Source organism: Haliotis cracherodii, unplaced genomic scaffold, assembly GCF_022045235.1.
Source record: "Haliotis cracherodii isolate W230 unplaced genomic scaffold, xgHalCrac1.p SCAF_5, whole genome shotgun sequence".
In the NCBI taxonomy this organism is placed as follows: domain Eukaryota; kingdom Metazoa; phylum Mollusca; class Gastropoda; order Lepetellida; family Haliotidae; genus Haliotis; species Haliotis cracherodii.
The window spans coordinates 6,266,161-6,288,942 of NW_027266308.1; the positions used below are offsets into that span (position 1 = coordinate 6,266,161).

The 22,782-nt window shown below is 41.8% G+C and overlaps 1 protein-coding gene across 1 annotated transcript in view; it reads left to right on the forward strand.

The window, feature by feature from the left end:
• The window catches only part of LOC139443113 (dynein axonemal heavy chain 6-like), a 143,365-nt gene extending 121,178 nt beyond the window's left edge, over nt 1-22,187 (forward strand). Inside the window, exons 72-86 of the mRNA XM_071224057.1 lie at nt 29-165; nt 693-1,203; nt 1,790-2,035; nt 3,062-3,313; nt 4,535-4,745; nt 6,571-6,673; nt 7,479-7,706; nt 12,117-12,314; nt 12,937-13,130; nt 14,737-14,936; nt 16,054-16,265; nt 17,576-17,801; nt 19,366-19,520; nt 20,467-20,613; nt 21,088-22,187. Of these exons, the coding sequence (XP_071080158.1) occupies nt 29-165; nt 693-1,203; nt 1,790-2,035; nt 3,062-3,313; nt 4,535-4,745; nt 6,571-6,673; nt 7,479-7,706; nt 12,117-12,314; nt 12,937-13,130; nt 14,737-14,936; nt 16,054-16,265; nt 17,576-17,801; nt 19,366-19,520; nt 20,467-20,613; nt 21,088-21,312 (3,245 nt within the window). The 3' untranslated portion in view covers nt 21,313-22,187. The remainder of the gene's footprint in view (nt 1-28; nt 166-692; nt 1,204-1,789; nt 2,036-3,061; nt 3,314-4,534; nt 4,746-6,570; nt 6,674-7,478; nt 7,707-12,116; nt 12,315-12,936; nt 13,131-14,736; nt 14,937-16,053; nt 16,266-17,575; nt 17,802-19,365; nt 19,521-20,466; nt 20,614-21,087) is intronic.
• Nucleotides 22,188-22,782: the final 595 nt, after the last annotated feature.

Sequence of the window (22,782 nt, forward strand, 5' to 3'; positions counted from 1 at the left end):
GAATAAATGTAATGTGATGTCTGTGCAGGTCATATCCTGGATGACCAGGTGCTGGTGGAGACGCTCCAGAAGAGCAAGGGAGTGTCTCAGGAGATCTACGAAAGAGTGGGACAGTCGGTGGAGACAGAGAAGAAACTAAACCAAGCCAGGAAGCGATACCTCCCAGTATGTTTTTAACTCATAATAGTTTATGATAACCAGTGGAATTAATACTCAGGAATTAGGATAATGGGTATCTGTGATTAAACTTCTTACCCTTTGAGGTGAGGTGAAATGAGGTTAATGTCGCGTCTAAGATTATTGCACTTATATAGCTACGTGCATACACAGGTGTGTGTGTGGCTGCTTGTACTAGTCCAGACTGATGCCGATTTATAGTGCTAGCCCACTGAAATACCATACCCCACTCAGACACAGTATACTGACTCCGAGCTGACCAGTCCTTGTTTTAGCCCCTTAATGCCAAGCGCCAGACAGGGTAACAACAAGTACCATCTTTTAACGTCTTTTGGTATGATGCAGCTTGGGATCGAACTCCGGACCTTTCACTCTCCAAGCGGACGTTCTTACCCTTTGGTGTTAGATTGAGATTATATTATGAATGACCCTAAATGTATGACTTCTGTATAGAGATGATATGTTATTTGTGATGACATGAAGACTATCAGTATTGTTTTCATGTCTAATGTCAGGTTGCAACGAGAGGAGCCGTGTTGTACTTTGTCTTGGCCGAGCTGGCCACCATCGACGTGATGTACCAGTTCTCTCTAGACTGGTTCCAGGACATGTTCACCGCCTGCATCACCAGCAACGCTGACCAGTCGTCCACCTCCACCACCTCCTCCCACTACTACAGCGGCGTCATCAGACCAACCAGCTCACGCAGCCATCGTCAACCGAGTCCGCAGCCAGCCAGCGATGTCCTCTCTTCCATGGACAACCCGGAACAGCTGATGAAGCACCTTCTGAGCATGATCGACCGTCTGACTTCCAGCATCTACCGCGTGGTGTCGGTGGGCTTGTTCGGACATCACCAACTCACCTTCTCCTTCATGCTGGCTAGTAGTGTGATGCGAGCTAACTCCCGGTATGAGGACAGTGTCAGTCATCTGGACAAGATAAACGAGCTGGAGTGGCAGGTGTTCCTCCAGGGCAACATCATGGCCAGTATGCTGGATGACAAGACACTTGCTGAGAAGGATGGTAAGAATGCATTTACAGTAAACTATGGTCATGACGAACTCAAAGGGACCACTAATTTTAGTTTGTTATTACCGTAATTGGTTATAAACATATATACAGCTTATATACAGCAAATGACAGGTACCTAAAATACAGTTTCTTATATCCACCAGTTCGTTATAAGCGTGTTCGTTATAAATGTGATTTACTATACTGCTAATGCTATGAGGTCTGTTTGTGTGTCTCAACCACAAACAAGCAGTCATGGGTTCATGTTTTGCTTTGGGTAGATTTGACCTTGACCTTGACCTTCATCTTTGGTCAGAAGGTTTGGAATTCATGGACTGATAAATTCCAATTATTAATCAAATGTTTATCTTGAAAATGGAAATTTGCTGCCAGATTGGCAAGAAGAACTATAGATTTGCCATGATTATGATCCTTGGTTTGTCGGCATGATGGGTGTTACCAAGATGGTGAAGGTTTTCCACCTTGCATCACTTTGGACCTTCCACTCTCATTAAGCTGACATGCTGTAATACAAGTATGTTTCAAAATGGGCATTAGACCAAACTCTGTCATTTCTATCTCTGTTTCTTTGTCTCAGGTCTATCTCCAATGGAGAGGTTGGAGTCTGAGGCTCAGGCAGGAGATCCCAATTCGGACAAACACAAGAAGTTGCCGAGCTGGGCGGCAGACACAACATGGAGACAGTGCCAGCATCTGGATGCAACAATCCCTGCCTTTGCCAGCCTGTGCCGGAGCATCATGTCACACGCCCAGCAGTGGAACAGCTTCATGAAGGCCGAGGATCCGTACAGTCTCATGAGTCTTCCCTTCAAGGAGGAGGAAGGTAGGAGTACTTACACAGATGCTAAAGTTTGATTTTTGAAACCTGGTTTCAAACAAATTATGGTCATTGTGTTCAGTCCCTGGGGGTTCCGGGGCAGAATTGGTCCCAGTGTCCCATGTTTGTTATAAGAGCTGATTAAATATGGATCAGGTAGTTGGGCTCTGTGACTTGTGTCTCATCGTACCCTGACGGCGTGGATTGTTAAACATTTACTCACTCATTGTTAAGGGTCAGGGGTGGTGGGGCGGCCTAGTGGTTAAAATGTTCACTTGTTACGTGGAAGGCCCGGGTTTAGCTCCCCACAAGCGTTCAATGTGTGAAGCCCATTTCTGGTGTCCCCTGCTGTGATATTGGTGGAATATTGCTAAAAACAGTTTTAAAACCATACTCAGTCACTCATTATTAAGGGTCAGGGGCGGTGGGGTGGCCTAGTGGTTAAAGCGTTCAGTTGTTACCTGGAAGGCCCGGGTTTAGCTCCCCACATGCGTTCAAAGTGTGAAGCCCATATCTGGTCTCCCCTGCTGTGATATTGGTGGAATTTTTCTAAAAACGGTTTTAAAACCACACTCACTCACTCATTGTTTAGGGTCAGGGTCGGTGGGCGGCCTAGTGGTTAAAGCGTTCAAGTGTAGTGCGGAAGGCCCGGGTTTGGCTCCCCACATGCGTACAATGTGTGAAGCCCATTTCTGGTGTCCCCTGCTGTGATATTGGTGGAATATTGCTAAAAACGGTTTTAAAAGCACACTCACTCACTCATTGTTTAGGGTCAACAGAGAGCAGCTAGATTGAGACTGGAATGAGGATTGGTTGATGGTGTGTCACTGTTCTCCAGCAGTGTGCAGTGTTGTCCTTTGTTGACTGTGGGAACTTTGTGAACTGAGGTCTTCTGACCCTTCTTTGTAGTTACAGGCACATATATATTGTTTCTTTTCTGAAGTTTCATAAATAATTCTGAATTCAGAAACAACTTCAATGCATGTTGTGTTGTCATTAGAGAATAACCAGTGACTACCTTGCTTCTCTTAGGTACAAACAAGGACAAGACAGCTCCAAAGGAAGAGGTCCGACCAGGTATTGTGTTCCCATGGGAGGATCTGACAAGCTTCCAGAAACTGATCTTGGTCAAGGTCGTCCGACCAGACACGTTGACTGCTGCTGCTGCCAAGTTCATCCAATCTCAGCTTGGTCCAACATACCTCTCCACAGGAGCCTTTGACCTGAAAGAAATCTACGAAGACTCTACGGCCAAGACTCCACTGATTTTCATACTGTCTCCAGGTAGGTGTGGCACATCATGTGCAGGTATTCTGTGGATCCCAAGAGGGATCGGAAGGGGACAACCATCATGTGCCTGTCTCAGATACATCACGATCTATCTATTGAGAGGCAGAATTTTGAGTTGTCAAGACATACTTACAAAAAAATTGAAAATCTTTTCTATGCTGTTTGGAGGTACATTTCTTAGGAAACAAGAACCTAAGACATTTTCAAAATCACATACCTGGTATATATAAGATCCGTTCCTGGGTATACAAAATTCAATTGTCACTTCCTTCTTTCATTGGATACTGGGTTATAATAGGTCCCCAGAAATCAATGATCAGGTATGTCAGACTCTGTGACTTGGTTGATAGTAGGGCTGGGACGAGTCCAAATGTACCAGCTGGGTACCAAACTCCCTTAGGGAGGCACGGGTGGCCCAGTCGTCTAAGGCGCCACGATTCGCTGTGCAGAGTCGCGTCCCTTGGGCACGCCAGAAACCTATGATTGTGGGTTCGAATCCCGGTTCCCCCCGATTATGTTTCTAGGTTTGTCAGCACCATACCCGTGCTCGTGGGTTTTACCGAAGTGGTAAACGTCTGAGACCTGCATCACTTCGGGCTTTCCTTCCACATTAAGCTGACACACCGCGATATAACTGGAATACTGTTAAAAGCGGAGCTAAACCCAACTCACTCACTCACTCACTCACCCAAACTCCCTTAAACCCAACCCTACCCAGATACCCACTGTAGGTTTCAAAGACTGGGTACAAAATGTCTGATTGGGAATTGTTTTTCCGCAGCCATTTATCTTTACTCAAACATATACAAATCAAAATGAATGTGTGCATCATCAGAAAATAATGGGAACATTAGCGTAGTGTAACACGGAGCTATAGTGAGTTTTTGTCATTAAACAATATATCATGTTAGTGACCACGGGTCCGGGTAGTACTGTGGGTACCCGGGTCCTACTCAGGATCCACCTGACCCAAGTACCAGAGTTACCCATCCCAGTCCTAGTTGAAAGCCTGCCATCATATCCTGATAGCAAGATCCGATGTTCATAATATCAGTCACTATGTTTTCTGGTGTAGGCTCTATTATTGACAGGCTACTGTCACGTAGGCATGTTGCCAAATGCTACGATAAACAGCAAACAAACAAATCCTTCATGCACATGTTGCTGTGTGAATTCTATCATGCTGATGAGGATGTAACTCTCTATGGTCACCAGGATGCGACCCTGCCTCCCAGCTGCTGAGGTTCGCCAAGGAACTGAGAGGGAGCACCTTGCACCTGGACATGATCTCGCTGGGCCGAGGTCAGGGGCCCAAGGCAGAGGAGCTGATCTCCAAGGCCCAGATCCTCAAGGGCAGATGGGTGTTCCTGCAGAACTGTCACCTTGCAGCATCCTGGATGCCTAGACTGCAGGCTTTAGTGGAGAGGTGTGTACTTGTCTCAGCTTGGGGGCATAAGATGTTCAGTGTCGCATGGTTCTCATGTATTAATACTGTTAGTTTTGGTGTCTTCAGTTGCCATTTACGGTGCCATATTATGTTAGCAGAAAAATATTGCAGTATTTTTCTGCTAAACTAATATTACATCTAACTATTAGTATATTTGGGATAACATTAGTTACATTTGACCACTTTCTAAATGGCATTGTGTATTCATAGCTTTCGGCCATGGGAGCCGTGCCAATTTACACTTGTCAGGGGGGTACTCAAAGTACGTGATCTAGACTACCAGTTGTCGGACTTCAATTTTTGTGGAAGCCTCGGTGGCTGAGTGGGTTAGATCGCTGACTTTGTGTGCTGGCGATTTGGTGCCTCACCCTGGCAGGTGTGGGTTCGAATCCCGGACGGGACTCAACCCAAAAAAGTACTAGAATCTGTACTTTACTAAGAAAGTGTTATCCGAAATATAACATTAGTTACATTTGACCACTTTCTAAATGGCATTGTGTATTCATAATATTAAATCATATAAGGCAACTAAAGAATCATAACGAATTTATTATGCTGAAAAGTTTACACTATGTGGTATCCATATCACACATGTCATGTCAAAAAAAAACTTGACACTAAAAACGTAGTCAAAGGGAGACTACTCTTCAAACCTTGTTGATAATTTTAACTAAAATCTTTATCAATAAAGTCACGAACATGATCTAAGAAGAAATTAAAATGTCCTTGCATATAAAACAGTGTTGAATATTGAATTTCTGTACCAAAATTTTCATGTGAAAAATGTGAGGTGGGTGTTGGAAAATCTAAGATGCAATGGCTGTTACTGACGGTATACGGTCTCATATTAGGTCAGTAACAACCATCTTGGATTTTTATTGAAAGTGTACGGCTCATATCAGGTCAGTAGTTCTGCTCTCTGATTGGTCAATCTCACTTTGAGGCATAATAAAAAATATATATGTATATAGGAGTGACATGTAAAAAGTATCCAAATTAATTTAAACTATACTCATGCCACCGCCACCTCTTAATTAATTACAACTCAAATCTTCGAAATATGTTTTGGTTGGGCTTCTTCCCTTTCAAGATGGAATATGTGTCAAAGCATGATATGTGTTGACTTTTCATGTATTATATTGTATGGGATATATCTGTCTTTTTATAGAGATATGTAGGAACATATTATATCATTACAACCTTAGTCTCAGCCATGTTTCTATTCCTATGGGTAGGAGCTTATACTTTATTCTGGGAGGTATATTTTGGATATGGCGTAATATGTATAGACGTCTTCTTCTACTCCTTCCTCTTCTAATACTTCCTCTTCTGTGACTTCTTCCATTTCTGTGACTTCTCCCTCTTCCGTGACTTCTTCCTCTTCTATGACTTCTTCCTCTTCTGTGACTTCTTCCATTTCTGTGACTTCTTCCTCTTCTATGACTTTTTCCTCTTCTATGACTTCTTCCTCTTCTGTGACTTTTTCCTCTTCTGTGACTTCTTCATCTTCTGTGACTTCTTCCACTTCTATGACTTTTTCCTCTTCTATGACTTCTTCCTCTTCTGTGACTTCTTCCACTTCTATGACTTCTTCCTCTTCTGTGACTTCTTCCAATTCTGTGACTTGACTTCTTCCTCTTCTATGACTTCTTTTTTCCTCTTCTATGACTTCTTCCTCTTCTGTGACTTCTTCTTCTTCTATGACTTCTTCCTCTACTATGACTTCTTCTTCATCTATGACTTCTTCCTCCTCTGTGACTTCTTCTTCCTCTTCTTATTACTTAAGTATATATGTGTATTTCAGGTTTAACCGTCCGAATGATGACATTGATCCTCAGTTCCGGCTGTGGCTCAGTTCTAAGCCTGACCCTACTTTCCCCATCTCGATCCTGCAGACTGGGATGAAGGTACTGTACAAGTTTCTTGTTGCAGCAGCCATTTGGGGACATCACCTTTTTCTCTCTTGTTTTCACCAAACTGTAGGTCAGTTAGCAAAGAAAAAAGATTGTTTGAATAAAATAGTGATCTCTTAAAAACAAGATTGGTTGGAAGGAATAAAATAGTGGAATGAAAAGAACTTAAGAAGTGCTGCCTGTATCATTTCTTTAAATGACAAAACCAAGGAATTCTTTGCTTTTATGCAAACGGGTTTTCTTTAGTTGTTATACAGTGCAAAATTTGCGAGAATAAACTAAGACTCATTGAAAGAATATTTAATTCGACATTCATGTGAAATTTTTGGGAGACAGAATGCCAGGAGCCTTGTTTTGGGGACCCTTGAAAATCCAGTTTAGAATAGGTCTTCAGCAACCCATGCTTGCCGTAAAAGGCGAGTATGATTGTTGTAAGAGGCAGCTAACGGGATCGGGTGGTCAGACTCTCTGACTTGGTTGATACATGTCATCGTATCCCAATAGCGTGGGTCGATGCTCATGATATCAATCAGTGGATGGTCTGGTCCAGTCTCAATTATTTAGAGACTGACGTCATATAGCTGTATAGTCATATAGTGCTGTGTTAAACAACAAACAAACAAACAAACAAACACATCAATGGGGGTAATCTCTGAGAGTCTCGTCTTCAGCTTCCAAGCTGAAATAGATGCAGATGGAATTAAAGTTCTTGTAATACAAAGTACATGTTTTTTTTAGTGTCAGTGCTGTGACAACATGTTCAATAATGTATCAGTGTTTCGTGTTGTTTTGTGTTCAGATGACCATTGAGTCCCCCCGAGGCTTGAAGGCCAACATGTTAAAGTCCTTCGGCAGTGGTGGCACTGGGGTGGTGACGGAGCAGCTGTACGAGGACGGCTCCGCCCACCCCGCCTGGCACAAGCTGCTGTTTGGGCTGTGTCTCTTCAACAGTGTGATCCATGAGAGGAAGAAATACAGCACTCTCGGCTGGAACATTCCTTATGAGTTCAATGACTCTGATCTAGAGGTGGGTAGCTTGTTCATTTGATATTTAATATTACCCATAGGGGCGATGATATTGGGCAAGTTATTCAGTAAGTATCACTGGGCAGTACAGTGATTGCTTCCTGCAAACTGGTAACGTTACGCCAATTGTTGCACTTGTTTCATATTTTTTTAAACTGCTCGTTGCAACGCCATTCCAACAATGGATTGGATGATCAGATGCCTCCACTTGCATAGTTGCATCCACAGGTGGTGTCCAGAGGACCCCCCCCAACCGCGTCCCACCTTTTGATAATGAAAATGTAGTTTGTTGTAGGCAGTAAAATTGACTGAGAGAGGATTTTGATATTTTGGACCCCTCCCTTTTAATAATGGGATTCGCCTTGACTTGTGACTGAGAAACCCTTATTTTTCTAAATTTCAAAAGAAAAGAAAAAAGGAATATGGGTAATATGTAGAAAAACCTACTTGCAGCTCTAGATAAATAATGTTCGGCATTCTAAGAGAGGCCCATATGGCCCGATCATCTAAGGCGCAACAAGTTGCTGTGCAGAGTTGTGTCCCTTAAGTGTGTCAGATTGCTGTAGTTGCAGGATGGAATCTAAGACTCACCCTGATCATGCTGCTTGGTTTGCATACCCATATTTGTCATTTTCACCAAAATGGTAATTGTCTATGACATACATAAATTCGGGCTTTTATCATGGAACTGTTCTGGGTGAACAATACCTTCCAAATGGCGTGCTGGTTTTCTTGGGGAATTAGTCAGCAAAGAGCCGGAGTCACAGGAGACTAATCACAAATTTATTTCAAGAACAATTAACAATTTACAATATCTTAAAAAATAACTGAGGGTGCCACAGAGAGTTGGTACAACACTCTGGGCTGTGGGAGAGAGGTCTGCTTGGTAAGAGAGTCAAACACCTTCTCTGCCCTATCATTACTTACTTACTTACTTATATTGGAGATTTAACGTGCGCTTTCCGACTGCAAGCGTATGTCGCACACGGGCCCGGTCAGGCCTTTTAATGTGTTTCCAAAAAGGGGAAAAGTGAGTTTGTGCAACCCAGGAGGGGGGCTTTAGGGGTTGCTTATATAGTAATTTTGAAATTTTGAGATTTGGAAAGAATGCCAAGAGTGGGTGGGGGATGAACTAAGGGAGCTGTGTGTGTTGGGTGGTTATCAAATAAGGTAGTTTTGGTTTTAATATTTTATTTGGGGTTTAAATGCGGCTAATTAGTCCTGTTTTTATTAGGTATATGCCTAAGGCTTTGAATTTTTCTAATTTATTTTGTGGATTTAGGATTGATTCTAGTGTAAGTCCGGTTTTAAGATTTAGGGTGGTCTGTAGTGTTGTTCGGTGTGTTTGGTAGTGTGTGCAGTGAATGAGAACGTGTTCTGGTGTTTCTTGTTGTTTGCAATGTGGGCAGTTTCCTGTTGTGTGTAGTTTAGCTATTTTACGGTGATTATTTAGTTTGGTATGGCCTGTTTGTAGTTTGGTAATTATTCTGTCGATTTTTTTGGATGGGTGTAGTATTTTGGGTTTATTTAGGGGCTTATTGAGTACTTTCCTGATTTGGCTATTTGAGTTTTGGTATATATTTTGCCATTTTTTGTTGACTTTTTGTTTAGTGACACTTTTGATTTCTGATTTTGAGCTGGGTAAGTTTAAGCTTATTTCTGGGAGTTTAAGGGATAATTTTGCTGCTTTATCTGCCTTTTCATTTCCAAAGATTCCTACGTGGGCGGGGATCCAAATGAACTCTATTTGTTTACCTACCTTAGTTAAGTTGTTTGAGCTATTGAGTATTTGATTTATTAGTTTGGGGTGGTTTTTAGTGTTTTTATTTTTGAGGGCTTGTAGTCCACTGAGGGAGTCGGTTAGGATGAGGATTTTTTGGTGTTTTTTAGATTGCTGATTGTGTAGTGCTGAGGCCATGCCCATTAGTTTGGCCGTGAATATGAATTGGTTGTTTGGGAGTCGGTAAGATTGTGTATCTTTGGTTGGTTGTGCGATGTGGACTCCGAAACCTGTGTGTTTTGAGATCGGATCTGAGGATCCGTCTGTGTATATGTGAACCAAATTGGCCAATTTTCATGTATGTATGCTAGTGTGGTGGTTTTAGCGATGTTAGGATCGGTCTGTTTATTTAGTGTATCGGCTAGTGTTGTGTCTTTTTTTGGTATTTTAAGTTTTGGAGTGAAGATATTGGATGATTTATTGTTTTGTTTAAGATTATTTATTTTGTGTTCGTTTAGGTAATTGGTTATTCTTTTGGAAATTGGAGTAAGTAGTGGATGTTTCCGGGCTAGGGCTTGGTTTCTAGGGCTAATATTTTGTTTTATTAAGTTTTCGATTAGTGGGTTTGATTGTGACGCGGCCCAGAAGTTTAGGGTAAGTTGTTCCCTACGTAGTTTAAGTGGCATTTCTCCTGTTAAGGCCTGGAGTGAGGTGGAAGAGGTGCCATGTTGAGTTCGTGTGATTAGTTTTAGGGCCTGATACTGGATTGAGTCTAGTTTTTTAATGAGAGAGTTGTTTAAGGTGTCGTAAATGGCACTGCCATAGTCTAGTTTGGATCTAATTAGTGATATATAGCGTGAGAGGAAGGTGTTTTTAGAGGCCCCCCAGTTGGAGCCGGTTAGGCATCTTAACGTGTTGAGGTCTTTGCTGCATCTGGTTACAAGGTTTTTAATGTGAGCATCCCAGGTGAGATGTTCATCGAAGATTAATCCTAAGAATTTGGTTTGTTTTTGGAATTTGATTGGTTTGTTGTTTAGTTGGAGGTTTAGGGTGGCGGGTTGCATATTTTTGTGTTTAAATACTATTCCTGTGGTTTTTTCTGAGTTTAGGGAGAAGCCCCATTTGTCAGCCCATTTTTGTATTTTATTTAAAGATTTTTGTAGTAAGTTTTGGGCCATTTTAATGCTTTTAGTGCGGATCCAGAGGGCTCCATCATCCGCGAATTTTGATGTGTTTACTTTGGGGGATAGTCCCTCGAATAGATCGTTCATCATAATATTGAAGAGTGTTGGGCTTAGGATGCTGCCCTGGGGAGTGCCATTTTCTTGGGGACATTGGTCCGATAGCGTTTGGTCTATGCCCACGGTGATTTTGCGGTTTGTTAGGAAACTTTGGATGTAGTTAATTATTTGACCTTTAAGTCCTATTTTTTGTAGTTTTTGTATTAGCCCGTTATGCCAAACCATGTCGAATGCTTTGGAGAAGTCTAGAAAGATGCCTGTAGTATATTGTTTGTTAAGTTGGCCTGTTTTAATGTCCTGCTCTAGTCGGGCGAGGTTATCTAAGGTTGAGCGTCCAGGAGTGAAACCGCTTTGGTCTGGATTTATTATGTTGTTTTGTTCTAAGTAGTGTTGTAACCTGTTTTTGGCCATTGATTCCATTACTTTGCATAAGTTAGAAGTTAGGGAGATTGGTCTGTATGAATTAGCCTGGTCAGCTGGTTTATTGGGTTTGGGGATTGGTATGACCAGGGCTTGTTTCCAAGGTGATGGGACCTGTCCGTTTAGATATATGAGGTTATAGAGTTTCAGAAGAGTTTGGAGTAGTTTGGGTGGTAGTTGTTTAATTATCTGGTATGAAGTAAGGTCTAAGCCTAAGCCCTATCATGTTGCTACAGTATGTATCTAACAAAAATTTGAACAATAAAAAGGAATATGATTGGTTGATACACGATTGGTTGTCTCCTATGCTAAATGAATGGCTAGACAGAGAGGAATACTTACTCCTGTTAATCCTGTTGGACTGGCACTTATCTTGTTGACATATTTACTGGATGCTTTGAAAAGAGATTATGGTGTCACTATAGATGAGGTTGTGTTGGGGCTAATCCTTAATGAATTGCTGAATGTTATTCTAATATAGGTGATGACAGATTTACTTAAATAAAATAGTTCAAGGTAATCTATAAGACTATGTAGACATATCTGGGAGATGGGATCTTGATACCTTAGGCTAGCATTTTTCTAAAAGCTTCAAATCTATTAAACAATGTAGACGTAACTCTTGTCTTATTGAATAGTATGTCTAGGAGATGCGCTCCCATTACCTTAGGCTAGCATCTATCTAAAAAGCTATAACTGAAACTACTGATATTTTATATATACATTTTACCTGATGATAAATATTACTTGCTAAACTATAATTATATGAAATTATGTATAAATATTACACCATGATAACTCATAAAAGCACTTGATGTGGATCTAATTATTATAGGATAACTTAGTATAAATGTTATACCATGATACTTTAATTTCCTCCCACATCAAGCTGACAGTCAGTGCTATACAGTAAAAAGTGACTTTAAACCCAACTCACTGACTAACTCACGTACTACGACCTAAGATTTTTTTGAGTGCTCTAAACCCAAAAGATATGTCGTCGAAGGAATCATGATATGACTTGTTTCAGGTGGCAATCCTGAAGCTGCAGATGCTGTTGGAAGAAGTTGACGACATTCCATGGGCGGCGTTACTGTATCTTACAGGGGAGGTAACTTTCGGTGGTCGTGTGACAGATGAGTGGGATCGCCGCTGTCTGCTGAGCATGCTGAAGAAGTTCTACTGCGTTGATGCACTCAAGGAGGACTACAGCTACTCAGCTAATGGGGTCAGTACTTGTTAAACAGATGCCAGCAATGCACATGATTAGGTTTGGATTTTGTTAGTCTAGAAGTATAGATTTAGTGTGTGTGATGGCTCCATCCCATATATAAATAGTTACATGCCATATTTGATGTAATAAACGCCAGGGTGCTCTCAAAATTAGAAATAGGGGGCCCTTATTAGAATAAAATTTTGATGAAAAATTTGTTGAAAGATCGTGAATTTCGTGGTTTATGCTGACAGCCTGAAATGATACAAAAGAAAAGTCTGTGCGTATTATACACAACAGATATGTATTTCCAGAATTATGCCCATAATTAAGGGTGCATATAACACATGAGTGCATTTTTTACACGAATAAAAAAGTCTTGTGTACATTGATCAATAGGAAGGGGTGCTAATTGGGATTGTTCACTGGCCAATATACTAGCAAATATCGCCATGGGCGCTTAATAGAGCGGGGTGCTGATTACGTCGTATATGGTAACAGTATTACATATACTCAATCATCCATCAAATATTTAAACAAAGTTTCTTTTTTTTCATAAACAGAAAGTTTATGTCACAAATCAAACTGTGTGAAGTGAGTGATGTATGTTTGTTTAACATAGAGCTATTGTGTACAGGTGTACCACCCAGTGCCAGACAACAGCAGTGTGAGTGAGTTGCACAGCTTCGTGGAGAACTTCCCTGACTATGACTCCAGCGAGATGTTCGGGATGACGGAGAATGCTGAGAAGATATGTCGAGAGCATCAGGCAACGGACCTTGTGTCCACCCTAGTTGCTGTCCAACCCAGGATATACGCTGGCTTCACAGGGTGAGATTCAGCAGCACTGTCAAACTGGTTGCTTAGGTCACAATTATTATTTCCCCGTTTACGAAGTATATCGGGGGTATATAGAGTTCCGTCTGTCCGTTCGTCCTTCCGTCTGAGCTTTTGTATGGCCCACAACTTTTTAACCATGCACCCTAGCTTCACCAAACTTGCTACACACATTTACCACAATGAATACTTGTGCCTTTTGCTAGTTTGAAGATTCTGGTTTTTTTAATTTTTGCCGTTTCCACGGAAACATTAAGAAACTTAAACTTTTAGGGTGGGTGTTTTGTACGGCCCATATCTTTTTAACCATGCACCCTAGCTTCACCAAATGTGCTACACACATTTACCACAATGAGTACTTGTGCCTTTTGCTAGTTTGAAGATTCTGAATGTTTTAATTTTAGCCGTTCTCATGGACACATTAAGAAACGCCAAGAATGTTTGTTGTGCTAAGCATTGATTATCCCACACTAGATTGAAATATATTTGCAAAAACATGTGTTCATTTCAAACATAATGCATCCTCATGGGGTTACAAAGGAAAGGGCAGTTCTCTGACTTAAAGTAACAGGTATATTTCATTAATCAACAAACTATTTACTATTTGTTGTTGACCAACGGGGATAACAGGGGTATGTGAGCTTTGCTCACTTCTTTCTTGTTATTTTTTTTTGGGGGGGGTGTAGTTTTCACTGACAGGAGCCAAAAAACCATGATAAAAAAATAAAGGAAAAAAAGTTGAATTTTGTTTGTCTGACTCATACATCTTTGAATTGGCCCTTGAGGATCTGGAGTAGAATAGGTCTTCAGCAACCCATGCTTGCCGTAAAAGGTGACTATGCTTGTTGTAAGAGGCGACTAACGGGATAGGGTGGTCAGACTTGCTGACTTGGTTGATGCATGTCCTTGATCCCAATTGCATGGATCGATGCTCATGTTGTCAATCACTGGATTGTCTGGTTTAGACTCGATTACTTACAGACCGCCGTATGGATACAATATGGATATTTCATGGATACAATACCGGTCTGTGTGTAGTGTAGACCTGCAGACATCTCCATAGATTGCAACAGGTGAACTTGCTAATAAGCTAATCAGTGTTGAGGCTTCTAAATTCTTGTTACAAGAGTGCAAAACATTCAACCCAGCATAGCTGATTTCTGTATCTTGAAAATGAAGTTAATCGGCCACTTCTGAGTGAAAATAATAAAGGCTGTCCTATTATTAAGTGGTGAATATTTTATCTACCCGTCATTTCTAATGTTATAGATGAGGAGAAGGATCGTATTTATCTAAATAAAAGGTCTAATTTTAGTGAGATTGTTGATTATAATGTGTTCACTGTCTATTTTCTGTTGTAATAAATACCCTAAACCTCTTCACTACCATAGCTGCATTTTGAGTGACACAATCCTAAAAGTAGCCAACTTGCAAGTGCTGGAAAAAGTCTGTGTGAATTTACCAAGACGGGGATTGTAACGTCACTTCCTAAACAAGGCTGTTGTAGAAAGAAGGTCAAGGTTATTTATCGCCAGAGAAAGGAGACAATACACTGGATGTTCGAGGATGACCTCTGTCTAAGTGGTGTTGACTGTTGTAGAACTCAGAAGAGCAGTGATGACATTGTTTTGGACATCGCCTCGGACATCATGGAGAGACTCCAGCGGTCAGTAGAAGATGTGGAGGAGGAGGTGATGGCTCCTTCCACCGGCTCAAGTCACAAGCTGCCCAAACTACAGCTGCAGTCACTGCTGAAGGAGATTGGAGATACCAAGGCTAAAGACAGGGTTAATATGAATTGTAAGAAAGTCGCCTGTTCTTCTTGTAGTCATTGAGTAGAAGGATCACATCTTCACAGACAAATCCTGATGCAATTCCACAAAGCACTTTATCGTACCTCCATGTCAGAATGATGAGATCTGATTGGTCCATGTGATCTTGATAAAATACTGTGTAACCCACCTTGGAGGGGAATAAATTTATCAGCAGGGGAATAAATCTCTTATACCCCGCCATGAGCAAATCAGACTGCACGTGGATTTCTGGAAGCAGAATAAATCCCTAATACCCGGCTTCTAAGCAAAAAGGCGCACGCTTTTTCCACGTCAATGGAAGTCAAGTGACATAAGTAAGCTCAGCTCAATAGAACAGATGTTTTATATCAATTTTGAATTTGTTTGAATTCTTTTACAGTGTCATATTAAAACATGTCGGTAAGATAAATTCATTGTAGCAGTATCACACCGGGTAGATGGTTTTTTTGCATACCTCGTTATGTTTTATACCACTCACCTCGGCTCGTCAAAAAAACCTAACGTGGGATGCATAAAACCCCATTGACCCCTCATGATCTTGCTACAACTTATATCATGGGAAGTCAGAATCAAAATCCTTTGGACCATAACACCTACTCTAGTTGCCCCTAGTGGGAGACAAGGGGAGTGCAATATAGTCTTTACAACAAGTTATGTCATCTTGTGCAATATACAGTCAAACCACATTGTCTAAAAATCCTTGGGACCAGGCCCCCGTTCCACAAAGCGATCTTAGCGCTACGACGATCGTAACGCCCATACTTTAACACACACTTACGACAGTCGTAGCGCTAAGATCGCTTTGTGGAACGGGTCCCAGATAAATAGTTCCACTTATCCAAGGTTAGACAACTCTGACTCGACCTTATTACCCTCTGACCTAGCCATCAGACAACAGAAAGGAAATGTACCACATCGTTGACATTAGGGGAAATAATATTTATCTTATAAGAAATATAAACAAGCATTTGTCTTATCTACATTGATGCATATATACATGTATTAAGTAACTGATGTTATAATGAAATAAAAATTGATGAAAATAATACTGACAACAGCAAATGCCTTATATGCACGCTTACCCAGTGTTCCGTCGTCTTCAGCCTTAGAGATAGCAACGCATGAGGTGATTGGAAACTCTGCCCTTATCACCGTGTTACGCCAGGAGATCGACCGCTTCAACAATCTCCTTCACGTCATCCATACATCCCTGGCAGCTTTGATTCTGGCCGTCAAAGGGGAGATAATAATGTCGGATATGCTGGAAGATGCTTACAAGGCTCTCCTCACTCAAACAATACCTCAGCAATGGAAGGTAACAAAAATAATCATAAACCTTATATTTGTCATGTATACTACTGAATAGAAATTATAGAAAACCCAAATTTGTTTTCATTTTACTACAGCTAATCTGTCATGGCATTCAGTGTTTCTTGACTTCTTTTGAGTAGTATGTAACAGTCTACCACTAACTGATTATCCATATGTAGCAGGGCGTGGAGTCATCCCATAGATGACATCCTTACCTTGTCAGCTTGCTGACGGGGTTAACCTCTTTGGTCGTGTGGACCAGGCGTCCGACTTCTGATCAGAAGGCCCTTGGGTCGAATCCCATCACGTGACTCAGAAATTTTATTGCTGCTACATTGGTGCCCAACATCGGGCTGAGCACGTTCATATCAAATTTGAGCAAAATAAGTCTCAGTACCCTACTATGCGCCCCGGGACATGCCTTCTGTTGACGGGGGAGTATGTCGCAGGGCGTGGAGTCATCCCACAGACATCCTTACCTCGTCAGCTTGCTGACGGGGTTAACCTCTTTGGTCATGTGGACAAGGCGTCCGAAGAAGGCCCGTGGTTCGAATCCCGTCACGGGACTCGGAAATTTTATGTCCGCTACACATATTACAAAGTAACAATGTCTCAATTAAACATTATTATACAGTCTCTTTTAAATTCATTTACATCTATGGTGAACTCTTGTTCTGAAGAGTCGTTTTGATTGGGTGTTGATTTCAAGCTCATGAGAGAATTTCTGTGATAAGATTGCGAGAAGAGAGATGGAGTATTTGGGATAACGGTTTCTTAGTAAAGTTCAGATTCTTGTACTTTTTGGTGCCTCACACTGGCAGTGTGGGTTCGAATCCCGGACGGGACTCAACCCCAAAAAGTATGAGAGTCTGTACTTTACTAGGAAAGTGTTATCCCAAATATGACATTTGTTACATTTGACCACTTTCTAAATGGCATTGTGCATTCAAGAGAGATGGAGGTGGTAACATCACTTCTCAAAAACGAAGCTATGGTGGAGAATTTGCCGTTATTTATCATAACAGAATGAAGATAATTAATAATACAATGGATAATTGAGGGCTCAGATGGTATACTGATGTCCTAGCTTGTTAACAATATATGTAGCATTGTAAACAGTTAACAAGTTCTGAATGTTCTTTGAGTTTGGTATTACAGAGTAAAACAAGAAGCTAATCTTAAAAAAAAAAGTTGTTATTTTATAAAGAACAAAGCATATTGTATATCATCATCTATTAACCAGTGTATTAATTCCCCATTCTTTTGATAAATTACGTTTTAGAACAGTACTCAAGTATCTTTCTGATTTCCCAGACTGCAGCCTACGAGTCCAGGAAGCCCCTCGCATCCTGGGTGACCGATCTGATTCTGAGGGTGGACTTCTTCTCCCAGTGGGCGGGGACCATCACTACATCCGTGGAGAAGAAGTTCAAGATCATGACACAGAACCGCTCCCAGGCCCAGTCTGAGACAGATCTGGGGGAGACCTTTCCCATGCAACCTTGCAGCTTCTGGCTGTCCGGCTTCTTCTTCCCCCAAGGTAGACATAGTGTAGAGATATGACTCCATGTCTTGTCCACAGCATTCAGCCTATCAGCCTCTGGCTGTCCGGCTTCATCCTTCAAGGTAGACATAGTGTAGAGATATGACTCGATGTCTTGTCCACAACATTCAGCCTCACAGCTTCTGTCTGTCCGGCTTCTTCTTCCCCCAAGGTAGACATAGTGTAGAGATATGACTCGATGTCTTGTCCACAGCATTCAGCCTCACAGCTTCTGTCTATCCGGCTTCTTCTTCCCCCAAGGTAGACATAGTGTAGAGATATGACTGGATGTCTTGTCCACAACATTCAGCCTCACAGCTTCTGGCTGTCCAGCTTCTTCCCCCAAGGTAGACATAGTGTAGAGATATGACTCGATGTCTTGTCTACAACATTCAGCCTCACAGCTTCTGGCTGTCCGGCTTCTTCTTTCCCCAAAGTAGACATAGTGTAGAGATATTAATCAATGTCTTGTCTATAACATTCAGCCTCACAGCTTCTGGCTGTCCGGCTTCTTCTCCCAAGGTAGACATAATGTCAACAAAATAGAGATATATTCATGTTGCTTTCCTTAATTATTATTGTCTGTTGGAGCCTAACAACTAGGTCATGATAGACCTCTGAGTTTCTGTTTTAATGATTGGGTTGGGTTTAATGTCACTCTGAACAGTATTTCATTTATATTTCAGCATTTCAGATTGATGCTGGAAATAAAACAAAAGTGATGTTTGACATATTGATCATTTTGGCAATGACGCTGAATAGTTGCTACGTGTCTGTAATAGGGCTGGGACGGGTAACTCGGGTACCCACAGAACAACCTGGACCCGTGGTTGGTCATGTGATTTATTGTTTAATGAGAAAAATTATCTTGAACTATATGGTTACACTACAAGTCACTAATGTTCCCATTTCTTTCTGACTATGCATCGACACTTTCATATGTTTGAATAAAGATAAAACTTCAGTCAACGTCAGTGTATGCATGACCAGATCAATTTATACATGTATACATTTTGTTAAGGGCTACAGTCAAACTATTCCCAATCGGACATTTTGTACCTATGTCTTGAGGCCAACAGTGGGTACCCGGGTAGGGTCGTTTAATAGGTGACCGCCTCAGTGGTCTAGTGGTAGAGCGTCTGCCCGGAGAGAGGAAGGTCCGTGGTTCGATCCCCATCCGCGTCATACCAAAAGATGTTAAAAGATGGTACTTGTAGTTACCATGTCTGGCGCTCGGCATAAAGGTGCTAAAAAAGGACTGGTCGGCTCGGAGTCAGTATACTGTGTCTGAGTGGGGTATTCATGTAAAACTGCGGCATGGTATCTCAGTGGGGTAGCACTATAAATCGGCATCAGTCCGGACTAGTACAAGCAGCCACACAAACACACACATGTACATGCACGTTGCTATATAAGTGCAATAATCTTGGACGAGGTGTTAAACCCCATTTCACCTCACCTTACCTCGTTTAATAGGTGGGTGGGTTTCCTGGGTAGTAAATTTAGACTCGCCCCAGCCCTAGTCTGTAAGGTTGTTAACATTGGCCTTCTGTGTGTCCAGGCTTCCTGACGGCAGTCCAGCAGAACCATGCCAGGAAGATGGGGATATCCGTGGACTCCCTGACATTTGACTACAGGGTCCTGTCCGAAGCTGTGGCGCAGGAGGATCCCAGCAAGCATCACCAGGTCCTGGACATCAAGGAGGCAGCATTCATGGTCAGCCTCCATCATCTGTAGTTGTCCTTGTATATCACTTCCACAGAGAGTCAACGTTCTCATGACAATGTTCTTAAAGCTAACTACCATTTATGAATGCACAATCAGTAAATCAGTAAGTGAGTTTATTAATATTCCAGTTACATCACAATGTGTCAGCTTATTGTGAGAGGAAAGCCCGAAGGGATGCAGGTCTTAGATGTTTACTGCTTTAGTAAAAGTCAAGAACATTTGCATGGTGCTGACAGACCTAGAAACATGATCAGGGCAAACCAGGATTCGAACCCACAGTCATGGGTTTCTGGCAACTCAGCACAGCGAATCGTTTGTTTGTTTGATTGTTTGTTTGCTTGCTATATTCCAGCTATATGATGGCTGTCTGTAAATAATCAAGTCTGGACCAGACAATCCAGTGATTGACATTATGAGTATCGATCCACACATTTGGGATACCATACATTAACCAAGTCAGCAAGTCTGACCACCCGATCCCGTTAGTCGCCTCTCACGGCAAGCATAGTCGCCTTTTATGACAAGCATGGGTTGCTGAAGACCTATTCTATCCCGGATCTTCACAAGTGCCCCCCCCCCCGTGCCCCCCGTCCACAATCACATTTGATCATAATTAGAAATATGTGTTCCTTGGAGCCATGTTCAGTCGATATGCATTTTCGGATTTTCTTTCTCATTTTTGGATTCTGGGCCTACAGAACAAATTATAGGTTTGGCCCAAAGAATCAATTGGTCCTTTTGGGACTTGGTTTAGAATAGATCCCCAGCACTCTTGAATGATTGTGTGCAACTTAATCCTAAGATATGCGACATTGCTCACCAAGTAGGTAATTATTACTAGCTGCTGATATAGCTGGAATTTTGAAGACTGTGGCATTGAACAACAAAAGAAGTTATCCTTGACAGTGGCTGATGCTTGTTATGTCATTAATAGGGACACCAGCCCCCAGATGATGGAGTCCTCATATTTGGACTGTTCTTGGATGGAGCCCGATGGGACAGCCTCACTCAGTCCTTACAAGACCTTCATCCCAGCCAGAAGTTCTGCCAGCTGCCGGAGATTCACTTCCTGCCAGTTCAGGTATTTCAATTACCAAGGTGTATTTTATTCAGCATGGAGTTGACTGACATTTACAAATGATTTACTTGAACCTATGTTGAAGATGTGTTGAAAGGATGAGGTAGGGTAACGCCGCACTCAGCAATATTCCAGCTATATGATGGTGGTCTGTAAATAATTGTGTCTGGATCAGAAAATCCAGTGATTGACATCATGAGCATTGATCTACGTAATAGGGATACGATGACATGCGTCCCCTACCACTCGATCCTGTTAGTTGCCTCTTACAACAAGTATAGTTGCCTTTTAAGGTAAGCATGGATTGCTGAAGACCTATTCCACTCCGGGTCTTCACAGGGTTTTAGGATGTCAACATTCTCACAGTTGTATGTTATAGGGTGTTGTTTGGATATGTCTCAAACAAATGAACTTCTCCCTCGCTGACTCAAGTCACCCATGCTTGTATTACCTGGATCATTGTTTGTTCTTCTCCAGTTACATCAAACTGCGTCTGCTGCGGAAGCTGCCATGAATTCCAGCCCTAAAGATGTGGTCAAGTCCTACGACTGCCCTCTCTACCGGACCTCAACCCGAGCAGGAACTCTCTCCTCTACCGGTCACTCCACCAACTTTGTGTCCTCCATTGACTTGCCAACATTGCAAGAACCGGACTTCTGGGTGCTCCGTGGAGTGGCCATGCTGTGTCAGCTTGATGACTGAGCCAAGGGATTAAACTTTAAGGACATGATGTAATGGACAATTGGTTTGGTTAATTACATGGAGGACAAAAGGAAATTTGTCAGCTGTGTAATGAGCTGGAGATGTAATGTGTTGTCTGGAAAACACTTCAAGATGATCGTACTGAAGGCCTTGTAATGGGTCACCCCAGTTGGTGGGTCACTTGGATGACCGCAAGGTCAATGGATTTGTTGAATTGGTCAACAATTATAATGTCCTTTGTTATCGATGATTTGTGACATTGTGCAAACAGAATATCTGGGTGCAGGCTAAAACGACACCTCAGAAAACTGCACCTCTTTTGGCAAAATGGCTACCAAGTGTCGGGCAGAAACGGCACCTCTATTTTTAATAACGTTAAGTATTATTTATGCTGTAGTAAGTATGTTATATTCTTTTCACATATTCTTTTCTTATTTCTTTCCACAAATATCACCTCTTCACCTCTTCAATAATGTGATCTCTCCGTGGTCTAGTGGTAGAGCGTCCGCCCGGAGAGCGGAAGGTCCGAGGTTCGATCCCAGACCGCGTCATACCAAAAGACGTTAAAAGATGGTACTTGTTGTTACCCTGTCTGGCGCTTGGCATTAAGGGGCTAAAACAAGGACTGGTTGGCTCCGAGTCAGTATACTGTGTCCGAGTGGGGTATTCATGTTAAACTGCGGCATGGTATCTCAGTGAGCTAGCACTGTAAATCGGCATCAGTCCCGACTAGTACAAGCAGCCACACAAACACACACACGTACATGCACGTCGTATATAAGTGCAATAATCTTGGACGTGACGTTAAACCCCATTTCACCTCACCTATAATGTGATCTACACATCTTAAACACCGGAAAGGGAACACTTCTTCAGTCTGGCCAATATCTCTATAACAGGCTATAGAAAGTCCGGTACCACGAACACCATGGGTCAATGGTCATAGTTGTCACACTGTAAACTTGTTTTAAGGTGATTAACATTTCACAATTATTTGTGTTTGCAAGTGACCATGTGAGTTTAGTTTCATTTATTTCCGTAATAGTAGCCTTTTTCGCTTTAGTCGAGGTGCCGCTTTCGCCAGTCGGTGCCATTTTCCCTCGGTGCCGTTTTGCTGAGGTGCCGTTTTAGCTATAATCCAAATATTTCTTGCAGGGTTCAGTAATATTCGCTCATTGACTGAGCTGAATATTAGTCATGGAATAATATTCAATGTTCTCTAGTGGACATTTGTACCTTTTGATGTGTCCATTACTTCCAAGATTAATTTGAAATCATACAGAATTGATGTATACATACAAATACCTGTATGTAGTTGTGTCAAACATCTGTATGTATCAAAGAATTGATCTAACAGTCAAACGTTCCTCTTCAACAGTATTATTTTTCTTGTGATCAATTGTTATATTCACATATTTACCTCTTTTGTCTCTTTCAAGAACATTCTCTCCATAACTTGCAAAACTGAAG